The sequence below is a fragment of the Martes martes genome (assembly GCF_963455335.1).
Source record: "Martes martes genome assembly, chromosome: 17".
Taxonomy (NCBI): Eukaryota; Metazoa; Chordata; class Mammalia; order Carnivora; family Mustelidae; genus Martes; species Martes martes.
The window spans coordinates 52,316,166-52,340,158 of record NC_137905.1 but is presented as its reverse complement, the minus strand read 5'-3'; the positions used below and the strand labels follow the sequence as shown (position 1 = coordinate 52,340,158).

The following is a 23,993-nucleotide window of genomic DNA, read 5'->3' as shown; positions in this document are numbered from 1 at the left end:
CCTGCCCCCTACCCCTGAGGGAGGCCTGGCAGAGGGTCCTAAGGGCAGGGGGACCCCTTCCTTTAGGGAACCCCCACTTACTGTGCAGCCTCTAGAGCAAGCATGGTGGTGCCGGGCTGGGTCTGCTGTCTGCTTCAGCCACCACCCCTATTTATGCCTTGGCCCAGCCCCCTGGGGGGGGCAGGGGTGCCGGCTGGCCCGCACAGAGCACAGCCCTCCTCGAAAATCCCCTCGGGGAGGGTCAGGGGAGGGGGCTGGATTGCACAACACCTTGGACACGTGGTGGAGAGGGCAGGCCCAGGGCCCGTCTGGATTTGGGGATCCCCACAGTTGGGGTAGGAATGGGGGGCTGACCCTGAGTGGTGGAGATGGGAGAGGAACTGGATTCCAGGGGACCTTAAGGAAGTAGGGAAGCCAAGGGGTCCTGTGGTCAGTGAAGTGGGGGTCCGGGCCCAGGAGCCAGAGGGGGGGAGTGGGTTGCTGGGGGTGGGGGGCACATGACATTGAGGAGCAGACTCAAAACACCGATGGCATCTGAAGGCCAGGTGGGGATGCCAGGAATCCCAGGAGTGGACGTGGACTGGGAGGGGCTGCGGGGGCTACTCTGAGGAAAACCCAGGCCCAGCGCCTGTGAGGACCCGGAGGTGGAAACATCGTGGGTGTATGACATGGAAAGGGGGGTCCCCTGGGTTGTGCCTGGAGTGGAGGCTTCTGAGCGAGGGGCTGCCCCAGGCCAGGAGGAAACAGTCCGGCACCTGGAGGCGGAGTAGAGGGGGGGGTGGGGGCTGAGGGAGGGCGGGGCAGTCCAGGCAGAGGAGGATATGTGGTTAGACGTTCCCTCAGGGCCTTCAGGGTCTCAGGGGGAGACTGAGGCAGGCCTGGCTTTCATGGGGCTGCAGCAGTGCTCTTGGAGGGAAGGTGAGGAACTCAGCGGGGGTTTCCTGGGGTCAGGGGACCCCACTGAGTGGAGATGACCCACCTGGGCCAGGGTTCAGGACAGTGGACCTCGCCCACCGGAGACCACAAAGCACCAGGAAACAAAAGGCCTGAACTTTATTATTAATTCTCCGCCAAGACTGTCCCCGCCCCCCCAGCCCTGGTGAGAAGCCTGCAGGGGCCAGAGGTCACCAGGCCTCAGGGCCAGGAGGGCCAAAGCGCCTCAGAAGCTGCTCCTGGTCTTCCAAGTCCTTCCGCACCTTCTTGCGCATGTAGAAGATGGGGCAGTCCCGGCTGTGGGTGGGGTGGGGGTCAGGGTCAGGACTGGGGCGCTGCCCAGCCCAGTGATGGGGCCGGGGCCGTTCCCAGGACTTTGGCCCCCGCCTGTTGCCCACCCAACCCCCCTCGGGGGCAGGCTGTTTGCTCAGCGGGCATGGGGGGGAACCGTAACAGCGGGCACCCGCGGAGACGCTGGGCTCCACCAGCCGTATATCACCTGTCACCTGGCGTGGGAACCAGCCCCGCCCACCCGTTCCCTGGGGAAAGCCTGGCCCGCCCTGGGGGAGGGGGCTGGGCCATGGTGCATGTGTGTGTGCGCGCGTGTATGGATGCGTGTGTGAGAGAGAGAGAAAGAGCAGGAGAGAGAGAACTGTGGCCATTTCCTGGGCAGATGCTGGTCCCCAGAGCAGCGCCCTCCCCACAGCGAGGCCGGGACACCCAGAACATCAGCCATTTGGGGCAGCGTGCCCCCCCACCGCAGGGTCAGGGGTCTGGTCCCCAGGCCTTGGGAGCCTGCAGGGAGGGCCTGCGTACCTGGTGCAGATGACGTCCTCGTGCAGGCTGCCCTGGCAGCGCTGGCACTGGGTCCAGAGGCGCGAGAAGCGCTCCTCCAGGGCGTTCAGGTGGGACACCTGGGGGTGAGACAGTTGAAGGGGGGCCCCGGCCCCCGCCTCGCCCTCCCCTTGCCGTCCCCACGACCCCCCACCCGCCCCGCCTTGCCGCTCACCTCCTTCTGGTAGAGCTCAGACTCCCGAGGCTGGCAGAACTTGCACACGGCTCCTGGCAGAGGGGGCGGGTCGGCACAGGGGAGCTGGGGCCCAGCCAGAGCCCGAGCTGCCCTGTCCCTGCCCCTTCCCCACCCGCTGCCCATCCCGGCTTCTGAAAGTCCCCAGAGACAAGAGAACAAGGGAGCGAGTGTGTGGGGGAAAACTCCCCGGGGAACTCCCGGGGCGGGGGGCCCAGGACCCTCGAGGGGGCGCCTGTGAACGGGAGCCCCCGCCCAGGGGCTGAGGCCCATCCGGGTGGCACTGCCAGCTGGGAGGGCGGGTGCCGGGAACCTCAGTGATAGAGGAGCTGGGTAGAGGGTGGAGGGTGGGGGATTGGGGTCCCCCCGAGGGGCTGGGGTCAGGGCTGGAGTCCGGTGCTCACCCTGGTGGTTGAGGACGGTGCGGCAGCCAATGCAGCAGCTGTGGCGTTTGGCAAAGGCCAGAAGGCCGCCCACCTTGCCCGTGAGCACCGTCTTGCAGCGTGTGTGGTCACCCCCTGCAGGTGAGGGCAGGCAGTGGGCCCAGGCCCCCCCCAGACCCCCGGTGCCCCCCTGCTCCCCTCTGGGCATTGCCCCTGAGTACTCAGCAGCACAGCTTCGGCACGGCCCTCGCCCAGGATGGGCTCAAAGATGCGCAGGAGCGGCTTGGCAAGCTGCTGCTCCAGGTAGTACTGCGTGTCGATGGGCAGGCTGTGCTCCAGCACAAAGAGGGGGTCCTGCAAACACAGCGGCCGGGGCCCGGGGCTGTGGTCCTCCGCAGGCAGCGGGGCGAAGGGCACTGCGAGCCACGGGGTGGGGCTCCCCGTTGTGACGGTGGGCAACGGTGTGGGGCAGTCACGGGACCCGGGTGCCGCCCTGCAGGGGGTGGCATCAGTGGGGGGGGGGCAGGGATCCAGGATGGTGTCGGAGACCCCGAGGGGTCCCTGGCCATGAGCTATGATCCGTGCTGGGGTCCATGGGTGGGGGTCCTCAGGTTATACCAAGCAAGGGTCAGAGGTCACCTACTGGGGGGGGGGCGTGAAGGTGCACAGTAGCTAGAGGCAAAGGCCAGAAGCCAAGATTTGAGGGGGCAGGACCAGACCTGGAGACTGAGGAAGGGGTTGTGGGGGTCAGAGGTCACTGGCCATCAGGGTGTAGAGGGGGAGGACCTGAATCCTACAGAATTATGGGTTGGAGAGGAAGGACCAAGGAGACAGACACAGAAACAGATGGTGAGACTCAGTGTGCACAGTGAGGCTGGGTCTTCTTCTGCAGGGGGAGGAGGGGGGGTCAGAATAACGGGGTGGGGGGGCCTCCAGAGGGCACAGGAGGCCTGGGAGAAAGGCATCATGGAGCCAACTCCCAGGGGTGTGTTGGGGGCGGTTCTCAGGGCCCTCTGGGGCCCACAGAGGGAAACACCCTCCCGGCCAGGCTTGGAAAGCAGAAGTGAGAGCTGAGGGGAGCTGGGCGGAGCGGGCAGCCCAGGTGGGTCTGACCTCGGACTTCATGTAGGCAGCCACGCCCTTAGCAGCGCCGATGATCACGTAGGGGACACGGTCGCCCAAGCTGGGCGCACTCCCGGGGTCCCGCTTCCTCATCCTGCGGGGAGACCGGGGAGGCCAGGCGGTGAGGGCAGGTGGGCTGGCAGGGGTGGCCGGGGGCACAGGAAGTGGTGCCCAGCTGGCAGGAGAGGGGTTATTTCTGGGCGGTCTTGCACACCCCCTGGGGCAGACCTCTCGGCCAGCTCCACGTGGGCCTGCTTGCCGGCGTAGTCAGCAGCCGCGCGGGTCAGCTCCTTGGTGATGACCAGCTGGGAGATGTCAATGCGGTTACAAAGCAAGTCGGAGATGACGTCCTGCGCGTGGGCCACAGCGCCCGCCGGGTCTCTGCAGGGCCGGAATGGGGTGGGGGGTGTCGCCAGCGGCTGCTGAGGGCCAGGCTGGTACCTCCACCACCCCCAAGGCTGGGGGGCCAGGATGTGCCGTGGGGGCTGAGGCCCAAGGCAGGGAGGGATGTGGCCAGGCCACAGGCTGCAAGGTGGCTGAGGCGGGGCCTAGACCCACAGCTGTCCCACCCCACACTCTTTCCACCGTTCCACCACTGAGGACGAGCTGGGCCTGACACCTGGGTCCCCAGGGGAGGAGGGGGCTGGGGGCCGGGGCTCCTTGGTCTCGGGGAGGGGATCCCACCCACCGGTCGATGAGCAGGCGGCGCAGGGAGGCAGTGACGAGGTTGGCCACAAGGGGGCAGTTGTCCCTACGCACGGCCTCCAGGCCCTTGCAGTCCATCCGGTCGTGAGTATCTGGCCGGGAGGAGAAGAGCAGGCCGGCATACCGCTTCTTGCTGATGAGCAGGTAGGGAAAGTAGACCTGGGGGAGGACCGAGGCTGAGACCCGAGACTTCCAGAGGCCCGAGACTTCCCTCAGAAACTGAGGACACACAAGGCTGATCTGTGACATGCGGGATGGGGACACTGGGGGACATGGACCCTAAGACTCCAGCGCCTGAGCCCAGGGGCACCCTCAGCATTCTAGGGGCCTCAGACATGAAATAGAGACTGGGATAAACACAGAGACCCAGACATGGGGGTGTAGCCTGGACAGCCCCACATCTGGATCTGGGACAGACCTGAGGCAGACAGGGGTTCAAGGAGCTGAGACTTAGGCCCAGGAGTGAGCCCTGACATAGGGGCTTCTCAAAATTGGGAGGCTCCAAATTTGAGAGCAGGTATACCCAAGACCTGACCGTAAGTTTGAACCTTGGAAAGAACATGTAGTGTGTGTCCCCAGACCCCAGCCTGATTCCTCCTCAGTTCCAAGGAGCACTGGCCAATGGCACCCCAATCCAGGATTCACCCCATCAGGGTCCCCAGCACCTAAGGCAGCCCCTACACCCAACACCAGAGATGCTTGAAGACTGACAAGGTTTTCACAAAATAGACACCGTCCTGCATAGCGAAGCCCAAGGTGTCAGAGGTTTTCAAATTTGAGACAATCCAGGCAGCAAAATTCCTCAAAACTGGGGCATATGAACATGGAGAATGGGATACCCAGAGTACCCAGAACAGGGCACCCCAAAAGGAGAGACCCTGAGCAACACTGGGGTTCTCCAGATGCTGACATACCAGGAGAACCTCATGTGAATGCCTTCTTACACTTTGCAGGCCCTGAAAATTAGAGATCCTCTGAAACCTGGCTACTCCAAGCCCAAGGGAGGTCCACTTACCTTTTCAAACTCCAGCCGGATGGGCGGGGGAAAGTGGCCCGATACCCAGTCAGCGGCCTCCCGCCCCAGAGCCATTGCCTCCGCCACAGACGAGACACCAAATCGACACATGACTGAGTCAGTGTCACCATACACCACCTGGGGAGGGGTGTGTGTGACTGGGAGGAAGGGGGAGAAGGGGGCCAGCCCCCTGCAACCCCCCAACAGTCCCAGGCCCATCTCTGGGCAGCAAGTCGGGTAGCCTCTGACCTTGGCATTAGCACCATAGCCATTCTCCACCGTGTACTTGGACTCCACCAGCTGCTTTGTTTTCTCAATCATCTGGCGCCCAAACCCAGTGACGCTCTGTCAGGGAGAGAACCAGGCAGTGAGGGCCCCGGAGCCATCTACAGCTCATGGGCTCAGGCTGCCACCTCCACTACCTCCTGGGGGCGTGGACTCAGCCAAGGGACTCTGACCCTCTGAGCCTTGATTTGCGAATCTACAAAATGGGGCTACTAAGCTGCTCCTTAACGGTCTGTTGGAAAGAACTGGGTCCCTGGCCCAGAGCTCTGGGCACAGAAGAGGAATGACTGCAAAAAGTGCGTGTTGGCAAGCCTGAGGTTGGAGGGGCCATCAACACTGTGTTTCCCTCCACAGAGGGGCCGTGACATGTGGTGACACTGCAGGCAGCTCTCCACAGTACAGGACCACTGGCGCTCCCGGCCCCCTCCCCAAAAGCCAGCAGTGCCACCCCACATCTTTGGGCAACAGGAAATGACCCTATGTGTTAAGTGCCCCCTCCCCCAGGGTTAGAGTTGTGCTAGCCTCATGGAGAAACTTTCCAACAGTCTTACTTTACAGGAAGCTGCAGATGGGGCAATGGGGGGCTAGGGGGCACACACCAAGGAGAAACGGGTATGACTCTTCTGTTTTGGTTTGTTTGGACCCAGTCAGAGATCTCTGTCTTTTAACTGGAATGTTTAGGCAACTTATATTTAGTATAATTACAGATCTTATCTGGGCTTAAATCTACTACTGTACTATCTTCCTTCTGTGTGTTCCACCTGTTTTGTGTTCCTTCTTCCCTTCATCTTTTCCTGGAATGATTCCATGGGTTGTTTTGTTTTGTTTTTGTAAGCCTGAGAGACAACAATAAGAAATGAAGCTAAGAAACAGGTAAAACAGAGGGACAGAGAGAAGAGTGAAGAAGGAAAAGACAGAGCGACAGACCGGGAAGCAACAGTCCTGATGAGGGCGCTCCAGGGGAAGGAAAGCCAAACCCTCCAGGCCTGGCCTCTCCTCTCACCGGCTGGACTCTAACAGGTGAACACCCACCTCTTTCCACCAAGTAGACTGGGGAGGCCCCAGGGGACTATGGAAGGCCAATGAGAGGAGTTTGGGTGGATGCACTATGGGATGAACCTTGCCAAAGAGAGGCCTGACTTTTAGAGGAAACCTCTAAGCCCTTGGAATCTCCTACCTAAAATAAGTGTCTTTGTTCACCTAGCACCTTGGACCGTACTAACAACATGACTCACGGTGAGGCCTGGGGCCACATGGTGTCAGCCTGACCTCTGTCTGCAGGGTCTGGAGACTGAGTAACAAAGGTCAGTCACACAGAGGCTCCATGCTTATGTGACTGACCCCCAATAAAAACCCAGGACACTGAGGCTTGGGTGAGCTTTCCTAGTGAGAAACACTCCGCGCACGTTGTCACAGACCAGCATCAGGAGAAATGAGCACTGTCTGTGTGACTCCACTGAGAGAGACAACTAGAAGCTCTGTGCCTTTGCCCTTGGCTGATTTTTTTTTTTAAGTTTTTTTCAAGATTTTATTTATTTATTTGACAGACAAGAGATCACGAGTAGGCAGAGAGGCAGGCAGAGACAGAGGGAGGGAAGCAGGCTCCCTGCCGAGCAGAGAGCCCGATGCGGGGCTCGATCCTAGGACCCTGGGATCATGACCTGAGCTGAAGGCAGAGGCTTTAACCCACTGAGCCACCCAGGCACCCTGCCCTCGGCTGATTTTAATCCCTACCCTTTAACTGTATTAAAGTCATAATCGTGAGTAGGTTCTGAGTTCAAGGCCTTCTGGTGGATCACTGGATGGGAGCGTGATCTTGGGGGCTCTGGGACTGAAGGTGCGTGGGAGTGTACACATGTCTCTCCCACCCAAAAGCCCAGCTACTGGCAGTTCTTCCAAGTCTTCCATGCAGAGCCACATGAGGACTGACATAGTGCCCAGGTACAGAGGGAGCTTCCCATGGCAGGGGGCAACCAAGTTTAGAATGTGCTGAGACCCAAACCCCAGTGCAAGGGACTGGACAGGAAGACCTTTCTAAGGCTCTCTCAGGCCATGAGCTGAGGCACTGATCCCAGCTTGGCAGAACCTTGGACCCAGATCCTCTGTGGTCTAAGCATGGATCTGTTTCTCCATTGGAGCAGCAGAGCTGCCTCTGGTAAACAGGCCTGGGACCCCACTGTGGGGTCTTCAGTCTACATCCCCTCTCAGAGCAGGGAACTGACCAAGCACCCTGCAAGCACCACACAGCTGGGGTGGGAAGGAGCACCCTCGCACTGGCTCCTTTGGCGACAGAGCTCACACAGCGCGTGAAGCGTCAGAGCCTGGGTGTGCTACTGGTCGGCCTCCAGCACCGCCCCAGCCCCCATGAGCCCTGTTCTGCCCATCCATGTGGTAGGAACCCGCCCTCCGCATCCCTACCCTCACGGGCACCAGGGGAGGAGGTGGGTGGGGTCTGTCAGATGGACTATGATGAATGGAACGAATGAGCAACGAACAAAACCTCTGCTCACCCCACCACTCCCCCTCCCTCCTGCTTCATCTGTCTGCAGAGCCCCTGGCACCAACCACCTTCCTATATGCATTTACGGCTGTCACCATCTGTGTGCCCATGTGGCTGCACGCTGCAGGAGGGCAGGAACCCTCATCTGTTTCGCCACCTGCCAGACCCACAGAGGATGTTCAGCAAGTTGGGGCACTGCAACCTCCACCACACGGAGACCTGGTTCTCCTAGGGAGGGGCTGTCTACTGAGGCAACTGAGCACTCACCTGGGAGATCTCCAGGCATGGCAGCTTGCCCACCTGGGCACCAGTGAAGCCATATACAGAATTGGCGCTCACTTTCAATGCCAGCTGCCGCCCGTCCAAGACTTGCCGACGCAGGGGGTCTGTCTCCTTGGCCAGCTCAGCCTTGGCCCTGGAAGGACAGAAGCAAAGGCCACTGATACAGTCCACCAGGTTTCAGGGAAAGAAGAGAGGCCGGGGCTGGGCTCTGGTTAGGGTGCCTTTCTAGAAATCGGTGCCATGTACCGTTGTGCAGGCTGTGCACTGCACAGAGGCACCCAGCAGAAGAGGCAAATGGGAGCTGTTTGGAGGGGTGTCTTGTTCTAATTCACATACAGCTGCAGTTAAGTTTGACATGGCAATTCTGGGGTGACCATGAGGGACAGGAACTAACGAGGAGCAAGTCTGCACAGGGGTGGGTACGATGCTCCAGAACCCACCTCTTCCGGGCGCTGAGCAGGTTCTCCAGGATCTGGGGCAGCAGCCCTTTCCGCACTGATGTCTTCACAAACTCATCCCCTGTGGGTGTCTTGATGAACTGATCCTCAGTCAGACTGGGTAGGAGGATGGGGAGGATGGCATGAACCTGGCCTCCCCATCACTTCCTCCTCCAGATCCTTCAGGCTCTCCCCACCTCTCGAATCTCCCCTCTCCACTATTTCTGGGTTCCCGGCCCTGTCCTGGCTGAAGCTGGCTCACAGGAAGTCCTGGGGTACACAGGATGAGGAGGGGGTCATACCCCAGTTTCTGGGCGGCCCCAGGCCGCAGAAGCGTGGTATAGCACAGGTTGTGGGCCATCATGATGGACGGGTACAGAGAGGAGAAGTCCAGGGTGGCAATGGGGACATCATAGTACCTGGGGGGGTCGAGGAGGAGTCAGCCCTGGGAATCCCAAGCCGCCCCTACCCAGCAACGGGGTCTCACCCTTTGAGGGGCTCGATGACTGTGGCCCCGGTGTAGTCCTCGCCGCCCTCTGTCTTCACCACGGGCATCAGCAGTCCCTCACGCATGGCCTAGGAGGGGAGAAGTCGGGAAATGGAGGCAGGCGTGGGGAGACAGGAAGAGGGAGGAGGAGGAGCACGGAAGGGCATCCAGGTGTCACCTCCCAGGAGACACAGAGGGTGACCAGAGGTCAGGAGTCGGGACTTGCTGGGGGTGTCGTGACCGGGACCCCCTTGGCTCCGCCCACTGACCTGCCGCAGCAGCTGGGACACAACCTTGACCTGCTGGCCACGGCTGAGCAGGTAGCCGAGGGGCACGCCGGTGACTCGTGCCATCTCCATGGCATTGACCAGCACCATTAGCCGCTCCAGCAGCCGCAGGGGCAGGAAGGCATCCTTGAGGCAGTACACAGCCAGCCGGCGGCGTGTCTGGTCATTCCCATTCTGGGGACAGGCACGGGTGGCATCAGGGGAGGAGGCTGCGTCAGGGAGAGGGCGAGGGTCTGGGTGCAGAGCGTGGAAGGGGGAGGTCGGGGAGCTGACAGGGTAAGAGGGAGGAGGGGGCCGTCTGGAGAGCAAGTGTGGACCAGAAATGCGGGCGGGACTGCAGGATAAAGGATGCAGTGCCAGAGGTCCTGTGAATGGGCAGGAGTGGGGACTTACACCTGCAGGGTGAGGTCACAAGTCAAAACCAAGAGGTCAAGGTGAAAGTCAGGACAGCTGGGAGGCTGAAGCCCCCTGGTCAGGAAGACGGGAGGCCGAGGTCAGAGGAGTCGACCGAAGAGTCAGATGGGGGGGTGGGGGCAGGAGGGGCAGGGGTCAGAGGTCACAGGCCAGGGCCGGGCACCTGCAGGTCAGTGATGATGCTGTGCTGCACGTCCTCCTTCTGCTCGCCCAGGAAGTGGAAGCTCACGGCATTGAGCGTGTAGGAGCGGAGCTTGTGCTCACGCAGCAGCACCTGAGGCAGGGGGTGCACGGTGGGCCCTGGGCCCCAGCGGCCCCGTGAGGGGGGCAACCACCCCACCCCAGCCATGTACCTGCAACATGTCCATCTGCACGCGGCCCACCATGCTGACCACCTTGCTGTCCCGCCGGCCAGTCTGCTTGGACTGGAAGGACGAATCCCGGATGTTGGAGCGGAGGCCAGACACGCGGCCCAGGAAGGGGAACGTGTGCACCTGAGGACAAAGCCCGTGGGCAGGGTGGGGCTGCGGTGGGGAGCCGTGGCCCAGATCGGGGACCCCCACCCCCACCCCAGGGCCGTGACGCCACCCATGATGCCACGCTCTTCCCGCGGAGAGCCCGGAAGCAGGAGCAGTTCTGATGCAGAAAAGCCCTCTGCGGTCAGAGAGGCAGGGATTGGAGGTGAGAGACAGGAGGTCAGGACCGGGTAGTCAGAGGCCTGATGGCTGCAGGGCCAAGAGGCTACAGATGGCGCCCTGCGGCCGGGGAGCCGCCCTCAGATGGGCAGCTGGAGGAGGGGCAGAGTTGGGGATGATGCTGAGCTCAGTGGGGAGACTGTGTGCATGGGGTGAGGGGCCTGGGGAGAGCTGGGTCGGAGCCCAGCAGGGGGCAGCACAGAGAGCTAGGCCTGAGGTCAGGAGAGGAGAAGGCGGGAGGGCCAGGGTAGAGAGGAGAGGCCTGAGCCAGTGGAGTAGCAGGGCAGGGGGGCGGAGGGGAGAGGAGCAGCGTCCCGTGAGGAACTGACCAGGATGAACTTCTTGGCGCTGTAGGAGACCATAAACGTGATTTTTTTTTATAGCATTTGATTTTCTTAAGTAGGCTCCACGCCCAATGTGGGTCTTGAACCCACAACCCTGAGATCAAGCGCTGCACGCTCTAGTGACTGAGCCAGCCAGGTGCCCCAAACGTGATTTTTACTTGTCATTACAAAATTGGCCAAACGTAAGTAAAAGAAAGAAATAATACAATATGACCTCCATTGTGAGCTGAATTGTGTCTCCTCACATCAAGTCTTTGCCATATGCTTCGAGGAACCTCCCTCGCTGTTCCTTAATTTTTGCTGACATATTTTAAAGTCCAGAAGATGCTATACCCTTGCACGTTTCAGTCTGCCCCTCAAACACACAAGCCCCTCCTTACTTAACTGTAAATGCCCTCCTTGCCTCTGCAAAAGCCACAATCACCTTCTGGACTTCGAGCCAGGCAGGGATGGGGCCAGAGCTGGGTTCTCAGTGAGGTCCTTGGAACCGTTGGGGGTGGTGGGTTGCAGGTACAGGGCAAGGCGGACCACCCGCCGCGGACAGAGCCACAAGCCAGAAGGCAGCAAGGAGGAGCAGAGCGGCTGCCCACCCCTCAAGCCCCCAGTAGGGTAAGTCTCCCTGACCTGCCTGCCCTACCTTGAGAGTCTGGGCCCGGGAGATGAGGTACGGAAGGTCAAAGTTCTGGATGTTGTAGCCAGTGATCACATCGGGGTCCATGGCACGAATGAAGGCTGACCATGCCTGGGGGTGGGAGCACACTGGGTCACCCTGGTTGTCATCCTGATCATCCCCCTGGCGTGGGTCCTCCCCATTCCTGGAACATTCCAGAAGCCCCACAGAAAAACCCAAGAGCTCTCCTGCCCACTGTAGAAAGACTGAGCAGGTGCTTCTGAAAATAACACAGAACCCAGAGGGGAAATGTTCACCCCTGCAAAGTGAAGGGGTCTGAACCTGTGGACCAGGCGTCTCAGCATCCAGAGGCCTTGAGCCTGGGATGTGGAGGCTGGGTGGGGGGTTCTGAGGAAATGAGGGGAAACAGAACAAGAGCCACCTGGAGCAGCTCCTCCTCCCGCTCGTAGCTCTGCACTTTGGCGCCCAGGATAGGGGCACAGGGCCGTAGGGTGAGTGCCAGGCGCAGGAAGGGCTCCGGCTCACCCCAGCGCAGGCCCAGTGAGCAGATCTGGATCACAGGGTCCCGCTCAGGTTCAGGGAAGATGCCTGCACAGGGAAGAAGAAGGGGATGCAGGGGACCGGGCTCCTCCTTTCCCTTCATGACACATCAGGGTGGCTGCATCTCCGAATCTCCCCAGACCATCTACTCCCCTCTGCCTCCACTGCCTAGAGACCACACGCAACCCACCCTGGTTCCCCTTTCCTCAGCTTCTGGCCCTCTCCTTGTCCCTCACAGACTGGGATGGTCTTGCCCCAGGGACTTTGCACTTGCTATTCTTTGCAGAGTCACGTGCGTGCTGGGGGAGGCTCCTCATCCCTCTCCACAAGGCTTGCCTCATCACCCCTGAGGCCCTCCCTGCCCACCTCTCTGAGCTGTCCTGTCACTGTCCGCCACCATCCTTCTTCAATGGAGAATCTTACAACGACCTGTCTACCTGCATGTTCACTCCCTTCTCCCTGAGTGAGCTCAAGAAGTATGGGGACTCCTGGGAGGAGACCAGCATGTCACCAATATCTGAAGCGAGAGCAGGAGGAGCTCCGGGCCCTGGAGACAGACCTTTGCGACCAGCGCACTCGATGTCAAAGCTGAGCACGCGCAGGGGTGCGATTCGCTGCCACTGCCCTTCTGGCGGGTGACTGACCACGTCAGACCACAGCACGTCTGCCTCTAGCTGACACAGTGTGGCCTGTAGGAATGGGGCCTGTCAGTGGCTGCAGGGTACTGGCTCTGTGGCCCCCCTGCCCCTGGGGAGCCCCGTACCTTCCCCTCCGACCTCAGGACGTATTTCCCTGCTGGGAGTTCCAACCAGTTGCAGCCGACAATGTCTGTGTCCACCATGAACCTGGAGGGGGTGAGGATCAGTGGGCGGAAGCTGGCCGGGGCGGTGGGGGGCAGGGGGTGTGGAGGCTGGAGAGAGGCAGGGTCTGTACCGGATCTCAAAGTCGACATTGGCCTCATAAGGCGCGAAGCTGGGGGTGCCCAGGCCCGCCACACGGATGCCCTGCTCCAGGAGGCGGCGGGCAGGGGCCATGAGGCGCGGCAGCGCCAGGGTGATGCGTAGAAATGGGGAGGGGCCGTGCCCGTGGTACCCGAACATGCCTGCGGACAGATGAAGTTAGCACCGGCCTGGAGGGACCCCAACCCGCCTGGCCCCTGGGCAGCACTCACTCTCCCGGGAGCACAGCTCCACGGACAGCACCGCCGGCCCCGTGAGCTCCTTCCCTCCACGCTGGTCCCTGCTGATGGCAGCATTCAGCTCCCGCTGCAGCTCACCCAGGTGGTCGGGCCCAAAACCTGGCCGTGGGAGAGCTTGTTAGAAGCACTGGGGGTGGGGTCGGGCGGGGGCCTCCAGATGGGTGGGGGCGAGAGGGGGTCTGGTGGGTCAGGGCCACTCACCAGGGGGCGCCGGGGTGTAGAAGTAGGGTGCGAAGCCCTGGATGTGGCAGCAGACTGACACGCCCTCGTCGGTGACTCCAAAGGCACGGAGCACTGGCACGGAGTTGCGGGACGGCTGGGGTGCCCAAGGCAGGGGCTGTGCTGGGCCTGGGGGTGTCATGAGATAAGGCAGGGGCAACCCCCAGATTCCTCAAAGGCCTGCCTCCCCAGGCGCCTCCTGGGCCAGGAACACAGCCCCCTAATTCCTGCATCTTGGGGTGCATCTGTCCACTGTTCACTCTGCCCCGACCACCTCCCTGCTAGCCTCTGTTTCCATCGTTGTCCCTACAGTCCGTTTGCCACTGTAGAGCTAGAGGGAGTCTTTTTTTGCAAAGAAGTATTTCCTTTTAGAAAATAATACTGACTTTGTGGGTCCAATGTTATGAGCTCTAATACACATATGTAGATTCGTGGAACCACCACCAAAATCGGGCACAAGACAGGTCTGTCACTCCAGACAGCTCCTGAGAGATGTGCTTTCCTCGTCACACCCCCTCCCACCACAAGCCCAGGCCCTGGTGGTCTGTCTGCTCTCCATCATTCTACTTCTGTCGTTTAGAGACTGTCCACATACACGGGAGCACACAGTCTACTGGCTCCTGTCACTCTAGGGGAAATATCTAGGGTAGAATTGCTTGGTCCTAAGAAAAGAGTAGATTTAACTCTTGTATCTCAATAAAGCTAGAGGAGGAATAAAGGGTAGGCTGAACTCTTAAGAAATTTCCAGGCTGTTTCCCAGAGGGGCTACAAACCACAGCATTCCCCCCGGGGAGGGCGCGAGCAAGCGATCCACTGGCCCACATCCTCGTCAGCCCTTGGTGTGTGTGTGTGGGTGTGAGCTCTTCTAATAGGATGTGTTGTGTCTCATGGTGGCTGTCCTCTGCATCACCCTGACAGCCAGTGACCCTGAGTGTCCACCCCAGTGCTGATTTGCCACGGTCTCTCCTTGAGTGAACTGTCTGATCAAGTGTTTTGTCCCTTCCCGGACCGGACTGTTTTCTGACTGTTGAGACCTGGATCTTCTTTACATATTCGCGGTCCTGGTTTTGTGTCCAGTATGTGGATGGCGGACGTTTCCACCCTGCCGGTCTCCTGTCTCTTCACTCTCTCACAGGGGAGCCTTACTAACCTGCGAGTCAGCGTGATCTCTGCAGAGCCAAAGGCTTTCCCGCCCATGCAGAATGGAGCCCCCACGTCCTTGCCTGGGCAGACAGGGCCTCACGTGCTGCCCCTTCCCCCCATCTTTGCCCCCTGCTCCTGCCGCCCCGGTCTCTTGGCCGTTCCTCAAACTTTCCAGACCTCTCCCTCCTTGGACCTCGGAGATGCGCAGTCTGGCACCTCTGCCCTACCCCATGTCCCTCCATAACCCTCACGGCCACCCGAGGTTCCATTTCCTTTTTATTCTGCCTATCCTTCCAGGTAAGCCTTGAAGAACAGGGACTTGGTCTGACTGAAATAGGGCCTGTCTTAGTGCAGATGCTCAGCTGTTCCTGACTGATACCAGATGGACAGAGGGACGGATGGACGTCAAACCACAGGTGTCTCGCCTCAGCAAGGAGCCAGCTCTTACCTTCAGGCCTCAGTTGGAAGATACTCCCCACCTCCAAGAAGCCCTGTGCGACACCTGTGCCCCCTTCCCCTCTTGCTGCCCCTCTGGGCACCCACAGCCCTGGTCACCTGCGTGGGCACTGTGGGTCCATCTCCTCCCTCAAAGCCCAGGGCCCCACCTCCCACCCACCAGGCCTCTGCCCACCGAGCTCACCCACGTAATGGTCAATCTCCAACTGCTGGAAGATGAGAGGCTCCGTCTGGGGATCCAGGGGGGGCGGTGTGGGCCGCAACCAGCGGGCATCTATGGCCGTTGGGGAGAACTGCCCTGGGTGAGGAGGGGAGGGAAGACAAGCAGGGTACACGGAGTCGTGGTCCCCCAGCGCAGCCCATGACCTCCCAGGTGGCATCCGATGTATGAAAGGGAAGTCAGGTGGATAGGGTGCTCTGGTTCAGGCAAGTAACTCAGGAGAGATTAAGGGGTCAAGAGTCAAGGCCAGACTTGGAGCTGTAGGCAACAAAGGTGGCATACTAGCATGGGGTCAAAGGTTAGCACTTTGTAGGGGTACAGTGTGGGCCAGAGGTCAGAGGTCAGAGGCAAGCTTTATGGCTGACCCGGTTCACAGGCAGGACTGGTGTGGGGGTGCAGGGGGTTCCCGCTCCAGGTCTCACCATCTGCTGCTCCGTCCAGGCCCGGCTGCGCCAACTCCTCCTCCTGTTCCCGCAGTCGGTGCTCGGCCTCCATCTCCTCCATCAGTGCTAGCTCCTCCTCAAACTGGGATGGCTGACATGGTTCCTCCTCATCCCAGAGGCCCCCACGGGCCCTCTTCGGGGGCACCCCCGGCCCTGGGCCCGGCCGCCGCTTGCCATCCATCCTGCCGGGCAAGTCAGGGCTGGGGAGGGTTCCTATCTTCTTCATGGCCCCCCCCATGCACCCACCATGGCCAGGAGCCTTTTGTTCCCTGGAGGGCCCCGGGAGTAGCATGATCATGGGGTACTGGCACATTCCTTGTGCCAAACCACCATATACTATATGTTACTATAATGACTATAATGTTACTATAATGACAGCCCACTCCCCACCTCAGTTTAACCCTTTCGTCACACGCGCAAACCTTCCGCATCCCTTCACCTGGCTGCTTGCCCACAACCCCCAAAAACTCAGTCCTTAGCACACCCCTCTCTTTACCATAAACCTCTGCCTCTGACGCCGTCACGCACCCATCTCCCCACCTGCCCAGGCCTCTGTTCTACAAACAACTGGGCGGCTGACCCTTAGGCCGGTCACACTGTGCTGGGAGCCAGGCAGCGGCCTGAAACACAAATTGGATCTGGTCCCTTCCGAGCCCAGAACACTTGAGAGGCTTCCCATCCCCCTTCAAAACAAAACCAAACCAAAGCCCTTTTTATTTTGAAATATTCCAAATTGCCAGAACTATTTACCCTTTACCCAGAATCCCCAAGTATCAATTTGTTGCCACACTGGCTTCATCAGCCCCCCTATTCGTAATATGCACACGTCAGCACGTTATCTATTTTCCTGAGTGTTTGAGTTAGCTGCCTATCAGTCAGATACCATGCCCCTTAACCCCTGCATACTTCAGCATGTATTGCTGAAAGACAAGGACATTGTCTCTTCCTCTTTTTTTTTTAAGTAGGTACCACACCCAAGGGCGCCTGGGTGGCTCAGTTGGTTAAGCAACTGCCTTCAGCTCAGGTCACAATCCTGGAGTCGCAGGATCGAGTCCCGCATCGGGCTCCCAGCTCTAAGGGGAGTCTGCTTCTCTCTCTGACCTTCTCACCTCCCATGCTCTCTCTCACTGTCTCTCTCTCAAATAAATAAATAAAATCTTTAAAAAAAAAAAAAAAGGTACCACACCCAATGTGGAGCTTGAACTCACAATCCTGAGATCAAGATTGGCGTGTTCTACTGACTGAGCCAGCCAGGCACCCCATTGACATTTCTCTCTCTTTTTGAAGATTTTATTTATTTATTTGAGAGAGAGAGGAGCACGTACATGAGTAAGGGGAGAGGGACAAGCAGACTCCCTGCTGAGCAGGGACCCCCCCTCTCCCCCCGATGTAGGGCTTGATCCCAGGACCCCAAGATCATGACCTGAGCTGAAGACAGACGCTTAACCGAACAACCCACCCAGGCAGTCTAAGGACATTCCCTTAAACAAGCACAGTGTGACGATCAAATCCAGGACATTTAACAACAACTCAACAACAACATAAACAAAGAATCCATGTTCCAATTTTTCTAACTGTTCCCCAAAATGCCCTTTATAGTACTCTCCCCCATCCAGGATCCAATGTAGCAAACACAACGAAAAACCAAACGGAGGCTGCAATTTACATGTTTATATGTTTTCTCGTTTTGTTTTTTTTTAAATCAAGTTTATTTAAGTAATCTCTATGCCCAACGTGGGGCTCGAATTCATAACCCTGAGATCAAGAGTTGTGTGCTCTTCCAACTAAGGCTGTCAAGTGCCCCTGTTTATACGTTTTCTTGATTGCAACATATAAAAAATTATTTTGCATTATGTTTTGACAAGATGTAGTGACATGAAAGTACATATCCTCTGGTAGGTTTGACCAAAGACCGTATTCAAGCCCATTCGGGTTGCTAACTTCACTAAGGTTCAGTTAGAGAATATTCTGCCTGAGCACATGCAAATCACAAAACAAAGAAAGCAAAGATGGGGAAATGTTAAAAGACATGAAACTGGGTAAAGGGCATACAGGTGTTCTTTGTACTATTATTCTTTTGATCTTCCTATAAGTTTAAAGTTATTCTAAAAAGAAAAAGAAGTTTTGTTTGGGTTTTTTTTTTAAGAATTTTTTTTCAAAGATTTTATTTATTTATTTGAGAGAGAATGAGTGAGAGAGAGCATGAGAGAGGAGAAGGTCAGAGGGAGAAGCAGACTCCCCAAGGAGCTGGGAGCCCGATGCGGGACTCATCCTGGAAGTCCGGGATCATGACCTGAGCTGAAGGCAGTCGCTCAACCAACTGAGCCACCCAGGTGCCCGAGAAAGAAGTTTTTAAAAAGTACATGTCTCCTGGCACCTAGGCCGGGAGAGAGATTATAGGAACCTAGGGCAGACTCCAGGCCCAGTGGGGAGTAGATAGGTCAGCTGCCCTGGCTTCCAGTTAACACCTCTGGATCCCATAAGTGCTCCCACCCAACCTTATATCCACTCTCCCCTCTCATCCTTTGTCCTTTCTGGGACTGACACCTTGCCTCGCAGCTGCCACAGGAAGCCGAGCCCAAGACTACATTTCCCAGGGTGCACTGCTACGGACGGTCACATTGCTGAGCTATCCCATGGAAAGAATGACTGGGAGGCGTGCAACTTCCAGAAAACCTTCAAAGGAAGCTTGCCTCTGTAGCCTCTTCCCCCTTCTCGATGGCTGGCATGTGGATATAGTGGTGGTGAACCAACCCTGACCGCGGGGGCACGGACAACACCGCAGAGAATGCAAAGCTCGGAGACAGAAGGAACCCCGGCCCCTCAACAACTTTCTGGGGGCAGAGCTGCCTACCTCAGGGCAGTTGTGTGAAGAAATACATTCGGGTCTTGCTTGGGCCACTGTATGCTGTGGGGTCTCCGCTACAGCAGCTTAGCCTAGACCCTAACCAATACAGCATAGACAAATTCTGAACTGACGGGGGATGTGTTGTTGCAAATACTTCTCAGCGCTAGTCAGCAGGCAGCTACTGATAGACACATAGGACAGACGAATCTTGAAAGCATGCTGCCTGGACGAAGCCAGACACACGAGTACGCGCTGGAGGAACGGGGAATGTTGCTCAGGGGCATGGGGTTTCCTTTTGGGGGGGATGAAAATGTTCTGGAAGTAGACAGAGGTGGTGGATGCATGAACATACTAAATGGTTAATCTCAGGGGTGCCTGGGTGGCTCAGCTGGTTAAGAGTCGACCTTCAGCTCACGTCATGATCTCAGAGTCCTGGGATCGAGGCCCACATCAGGCTCCCTACTCAGTGGGGAGCCTGCTTCTCCCTTTCCCTCTGCCCCCTGCTCATGCTCTCTCTCTCTCTCAAATAAATAATTAAAATCTTTAACTTACCTACAACTGTCCATTTGAGAACCTGTGGATTTCACTGTATGTCAATTCCACCACAGTGAAAACAGGAAAGCTGGAAAGCCACAGTTCTGCATCTAGGGGTTTATGCTAGAGATATACTATCACATACGAAAATCTGCATTTACGAGGTTATTTCCGGCAGCACTGTTTGTGATCACAAAAGACTGGAAACCACCTAAATGTCCCCACCTGGGGGACTGTTTAAATAAACTACATTAACTCTGTTCCGTAGAATATTATGCAGCTGTGTAAAGGAATGAGGAAGTTCTCTATGTACTGATGTGGATGGCTCTCAAAGACCTATTGTTAGAGAAAGCGAGGTGCAGAATGGTGCACTTACACTGTTATCTTCTTGTAGTAAAAAAAAAAAAAAAAGTCTGGGGTGCCTAGGTGGCTCAGTGGGTTAGAGCCTCTGTCTTCAGCTCGGGTCATGATCCCGGGGTCCTGGGATCGAGCCCCACATTGGGCTCTCTGCTCAGCGGGGAGCCTGCTTCCCGCCCCCCTCTCTCTGCCTGCCTCTCTGCCTACTTGTGATCTCTGTCTGTCAAATAAATAAATAAAATCTTTTAAAACAATGTCTAAAAAATGTTTGCCCTGATGTTTCCATTAGGAAACAATCAAACCAAAGTAAGGATTGGACTACAAAACTACCTGTCGGGAATCTTCAAAAATGTCAATGTCACAAAAGGGAGGGAATAGGGGCAGGAAACTTTTTTAAAGATTTTATTCGGGGGGGGGCAGAGGGAGAAGCAGACTCCCTGCTGAGCAGGGAGCCCAACAGGGGGCTTGATCCCAGGACCCCAAGATCACAACCTGAGCTGAAGGTCACTATCAGATGCTCAACTGAGCCACCCAGGCGCTCCAAAGCATGTTTGTTTTCAATGCCTAATTTTGGAAAGATAGGTCATAAACTGGTAACACTGGCTTCCCGGGGCAGGGGTGGGGGCACAAGGGACAGAATGGGACAGTTTTATTGAGACCGAAGTCACATACCAAATGCCCCATGCGTTTCAGATGTAGAGTTCAGTGGCTTTTAGTATATTCAGAGCTTGTGTGACCATCACCATAGCCAATCTTAGAACCTTTCCATCACCCAAAAATGAAACCCTGCACTCCTTGGTCATCACCCTCACCCCAGACCGACCCTATCCCACTTCTCCCAGCCCAAAACAACCACTAAGCTACTTTGTCTATTGCTACAGATTTGCCCATTCTGGGCATTTCCTATATGAGGAACCTTAGAATACGTGCCCTTTGGAGTCTGGTTTCTTCCACCTAGGATAATGTGTTCAAGGTCTACCCGTGACGCGGCACAGGTCAGTGTGTCCTGTCTGTCTTTCAGGTCTGAATACTTCCTCACCATGCGGTTGTATCACGTTGTGCTTAAACTTCCATCTGTCCATCAGTGAACAAATGGGGCTGTTTGCACCTTTGGCCTATTACAAGTTGCGCTGCTCTGACCGTGCATGAGAGTTCTGCGAGAGTTCTGCATAGGACGGAAAACTTGGGACAGACTCTCCTTTTTGTGACTGTTGAATGCAAACTGTTTCTACAGGTGGCTCATCTCACAGGAAGGAAAAAGCGTGGAGGCCACAGAGACACACAGAGTTCCAACCTTCAGGGAGAGACCTGGAGGGCGTGATGGGAGAAGGAAAAAGACCCCTGTGTGTGCCCTCTCAGCTGCCCAGGCACAGGACGGGAGCTGGGGAAACACGGTGATCTCTCCTTTTCTGGACCCTTCACTGGCAAACAGACAACAACGCCGAGTGGGCCCTGGCTAAGATGTTAGTTTCTGCGACGCTCCCTCCCTCGGTCTTCTCGTCCCATCTCTCCCAATCCCCCGGCTTTCACTGCCACCTCTATGCTCACCGGGCTTCCTGTCCAGATTCTGGCGCAGACCCCTCCCCAGGGTTTCGGCCTGACAGAGGCAGCTGCTCACCATGAGGATGTCTGTTTCTGCATCCCACACTCCAAAGCCAGGCCCCTCATCTCCCTGCAAACCTGCTCCCTACCAACTCCCCACAGTCTCCCCCAGTTCAGCAAAGGGTAGCTCCCATCAGGCCAACAACATTGTGTCACTCCAGCTTCTCCCTTCCCCTCAGACCACTTGTTTGTTCCACCTACAAATCTCATAGGCTCTATGAGATCTGAGTCTCACCACTTCCCAGCGCCTCCAGCTCTCTTAAGATCCTCTGCAACTTTCTTTTGTGCATTGCTTTTTGTCTGTCTCCCCCTGCTGGAACATGAGTCACGTGCCCAGCACAGAGCCTGACTTTGGGACATGTTTGCTGGATGAGATCGCCCTCTTTTCCAGCCACTTTACTCCTCGGCCTCCACAGAGACTCCGCTCCAGTTCAACTCTTCCAGGCCACTCATTGGCCCCTCGGGGCACCCACTGCACCCGGAACTGAAGCATAGTCTGAAGCAGTTCCTTCAGACTATGAGCACCTCAAAAACAGGGGTCAGGGTCTCGCTCAAGTCGGGGTCCCAGCATGACTCAGCACAGGGCCTGGAACACGGGCCACTTAAAGTTGTGTCAGTTTAGACTCCTCTTGAGGGCCACCAACACCACAAGTCTTTCCTGAGCCCCTGCTGCTTCTCTCGCCTCCCCAAGACTAGCGCTGCCTCGTATCGGTTCAGAGCACTCTGGACTGAGATCTATTCTCCACCGACCAAACTGAATTATCATCGGCTCCCCAGTGCCCGGCAAAGGGCCTGATGTAAGCACAGCTGACTGAAAGAAGGCCTGAAGAGAAGAAAGGGCATTGCAGGAGAAGGGAACAGCATTGCAAAAGCCATCATCGAGTAAGGCACCTTCTCCAGGGTACAGGAGGCTTGGGTGGTGACATGCAGCAAGGAGGGGGAGACACAGGTAACCATAGGTTCCCGGCACATATAGGTGGGGCTATAAAGCTGAGAAACTAACATCACCCTGTCCACTCACTGCCACCTCAGAGTGGCGCCCCAAACCCGCTCCTCTTCAGCCTTCTCCATCCAAACTATTGCTCAAACCACATACCCCAGCCATCTAAGCTCTTCTTCCTTACACCCTGCGGCTCAAACCCCAAAGACAACCTGAGACTGACAGATGGCAGTGCAGTCTGAGCCACCTACTACCCCCTCTTGCCTCCTAACCGGCCTTTATCCTCCCACTTCTGTTCCCACTACAATACCATCTTCACTCAGTAGCCTGATTTTTTCAAAACACAGGGCAGGTCCTGTTGCTCTGATGCTCAAAAGCCCCCGTGGCTCGCTGGGGAAGCTAGAATAAAAGCCAAACCCCACACCGACTTCTACAAGGATCGGGCTCCCCAACATGTCTTCCAACCTCACCTGTTTTTCTTGGCTCCAGCTACAAACACACCAAGCTTCTTCCTGCCTCAGGGCCTTTGCATTTGATGGTCCCTCTGTCCAGGGCTTTCTTCACATGACTGACTTTTCTGTCAAATGTCACTTCCCCAGAGGAGCGATTTTTGAAATCACCCCAGCTAAAGAGACTGGCTACCCTGTTTTATTTCACTTAGTATGATATATCAAACCCCGAAAGCACTGCTTTATCATTATTACTTATCACTTGTCTACGGTCTGTCTTCTCCCTGAGCAAGGACTTTCTCTGACTTGTTCGGGCTGTAGTCTTTGCTTCTAGAACAGTGCCTGGCACAGGGTACTCAATATTTAGTGAATAAAGGATGACACCATGCCCCCACGTGCACCCATTCAGTCCTCCAATGCGCCCGGGGTCCCGTCGCCCCAAAGACCCTCCAGAGTGCATTCCCCAGTTCGCCCCGGGGGCCAGGCACCCAGCACAAGCGCCCACCGCACGCCGAGAGCACCCCCAGACCCCTTCATCTTCCCGCGCGCCCCCGCGCACGCTCCCACGACCACCGGCCCTTGCCCGTGTACCGCGCGCCCCCGAGCCAAAGGGATCCCTCCCGCTTCCATGACCCTCGTAACCCTTTCTAAGGCTTCCATGCCCAGCTCCTCCACCCTCCTTCCTTGTCAGCCGAATCCCTGCAATCTCCCTACTCCCCTTACTCACCCGCTTCAAACAGCGTTTCCCGCCACAGCCTACGCCGCCGTGACCCCTGACTCCGGCGCGCGCAGGCTCAGAGATGCCGCGCGCCGAGCTGGGCCACACCCCTCCGCCCAAGTAGGGCGAGACCACGCCCCATAGGGCTCGGGGCCACGCCCCCCCGTTCGACGGGCGCTAGGCCACGCCCCGTCTTTCCAATTTGGGATGCGGCCTCCTCCCGTTTTCCATAAATTCTTGCCAAACCCCGCCCCGTCTGAGGAGGGGTGCGACTGCTCCCAAGCCATGCCCCCTCCTTAAGGTACCTTCGCGGGTCTCCGCCAACCGCGCACGCAGATGCGCGGCCAGTCCCCTGTCCTCCCGGCCCCGCCTCCCCGCCCGCCGGCGCCGCGCGCCTCCTATGCCAGCGGGTTTGCTTTCTGTCGGAGGCTAAGTCGGGAGGACTTCCTGGGTGCCGTTCTGCGGGCCACCTGACGTCTGCCAGCAGACGTGAAGGGGAAGTCCGGTCAAGCCTCCTGTCTCACGGCCTGTTTCCTTATCTGCCACCTGGGGCCGCCAAGCACACTGCTTGGAAAGGGACAACTGCTTCTAACTAGTCACTTCCCCCGTCACCTTCCCCCGACCCGCTCCGGAAAACACACCTTTCAGTACCCAGCCCATCCCTCCAAGCGGCACCCCCTTCAACCTTAGCCAGGACTGTCCGCCCAGCTCACTGCGGGGACGGCTCAGGGCCTGGCCCTGGGGAAGGAGGAACTAAGAGAACACCACAGCCTGACCGG

The 23,993-nt window shown here is 57.7% G+C and overlaps 1 protein-coding gene across 1 annotated transcript; it reads right to left on the bottom strand.

Annotated features, from left to right (window-relative positions):
* Positions 1-1,027: 1,027 nt before the first annotated feature.
* Positions 1,028-23,277, bottom strand: POLD1 (DNA polymerase delta 1, catalytic subunit). The gene is made up of 27 exons (XM_080828857.1): positions 23,224-23,277; positions 15,746-15,948; positions 15,288-15,401; positions 13,487-13,633; positions 13,259-13,384; positions 13,021-13,189; positions 12,851-12,932; positions 12,647-12,776; positions 11,969-12,135; positions 11,554-11,658; positions 10,231-10,371; positions 10,041-10,151; positions 9,446-9,637; positions 9,177-9,265; positions 8,992-9,108; positions 8,693-8,806; positions 8,238-8,385; positions 5,435-5,530; positions 5,186-5,323; positions 4,154-4,329; positions 3,694-3,846; positions 3,457-3,559; positions 2,565-2,697; positions 2,365-2,478; positions 1,943-1,995; positions 1,750-1,847; positions 1,028-1,230 (listed from the first exon to the last, which is right to left on the bottom strand). Exons 2-27 carry the CDS (start codon positions 15,945-15,947, stop codon positions 1,125-1,127), a joined length of 3,324 nt encoding a protein of 1,107 aa, XP_080684983.1. The 5' UTR covers position 15,948; positions 23,224-23,277; the 3' UTR covers positions 1,028-1,124.
* Between the last annotated feature and the right edge of the window lie 716 nt (positions 23,278-23,993).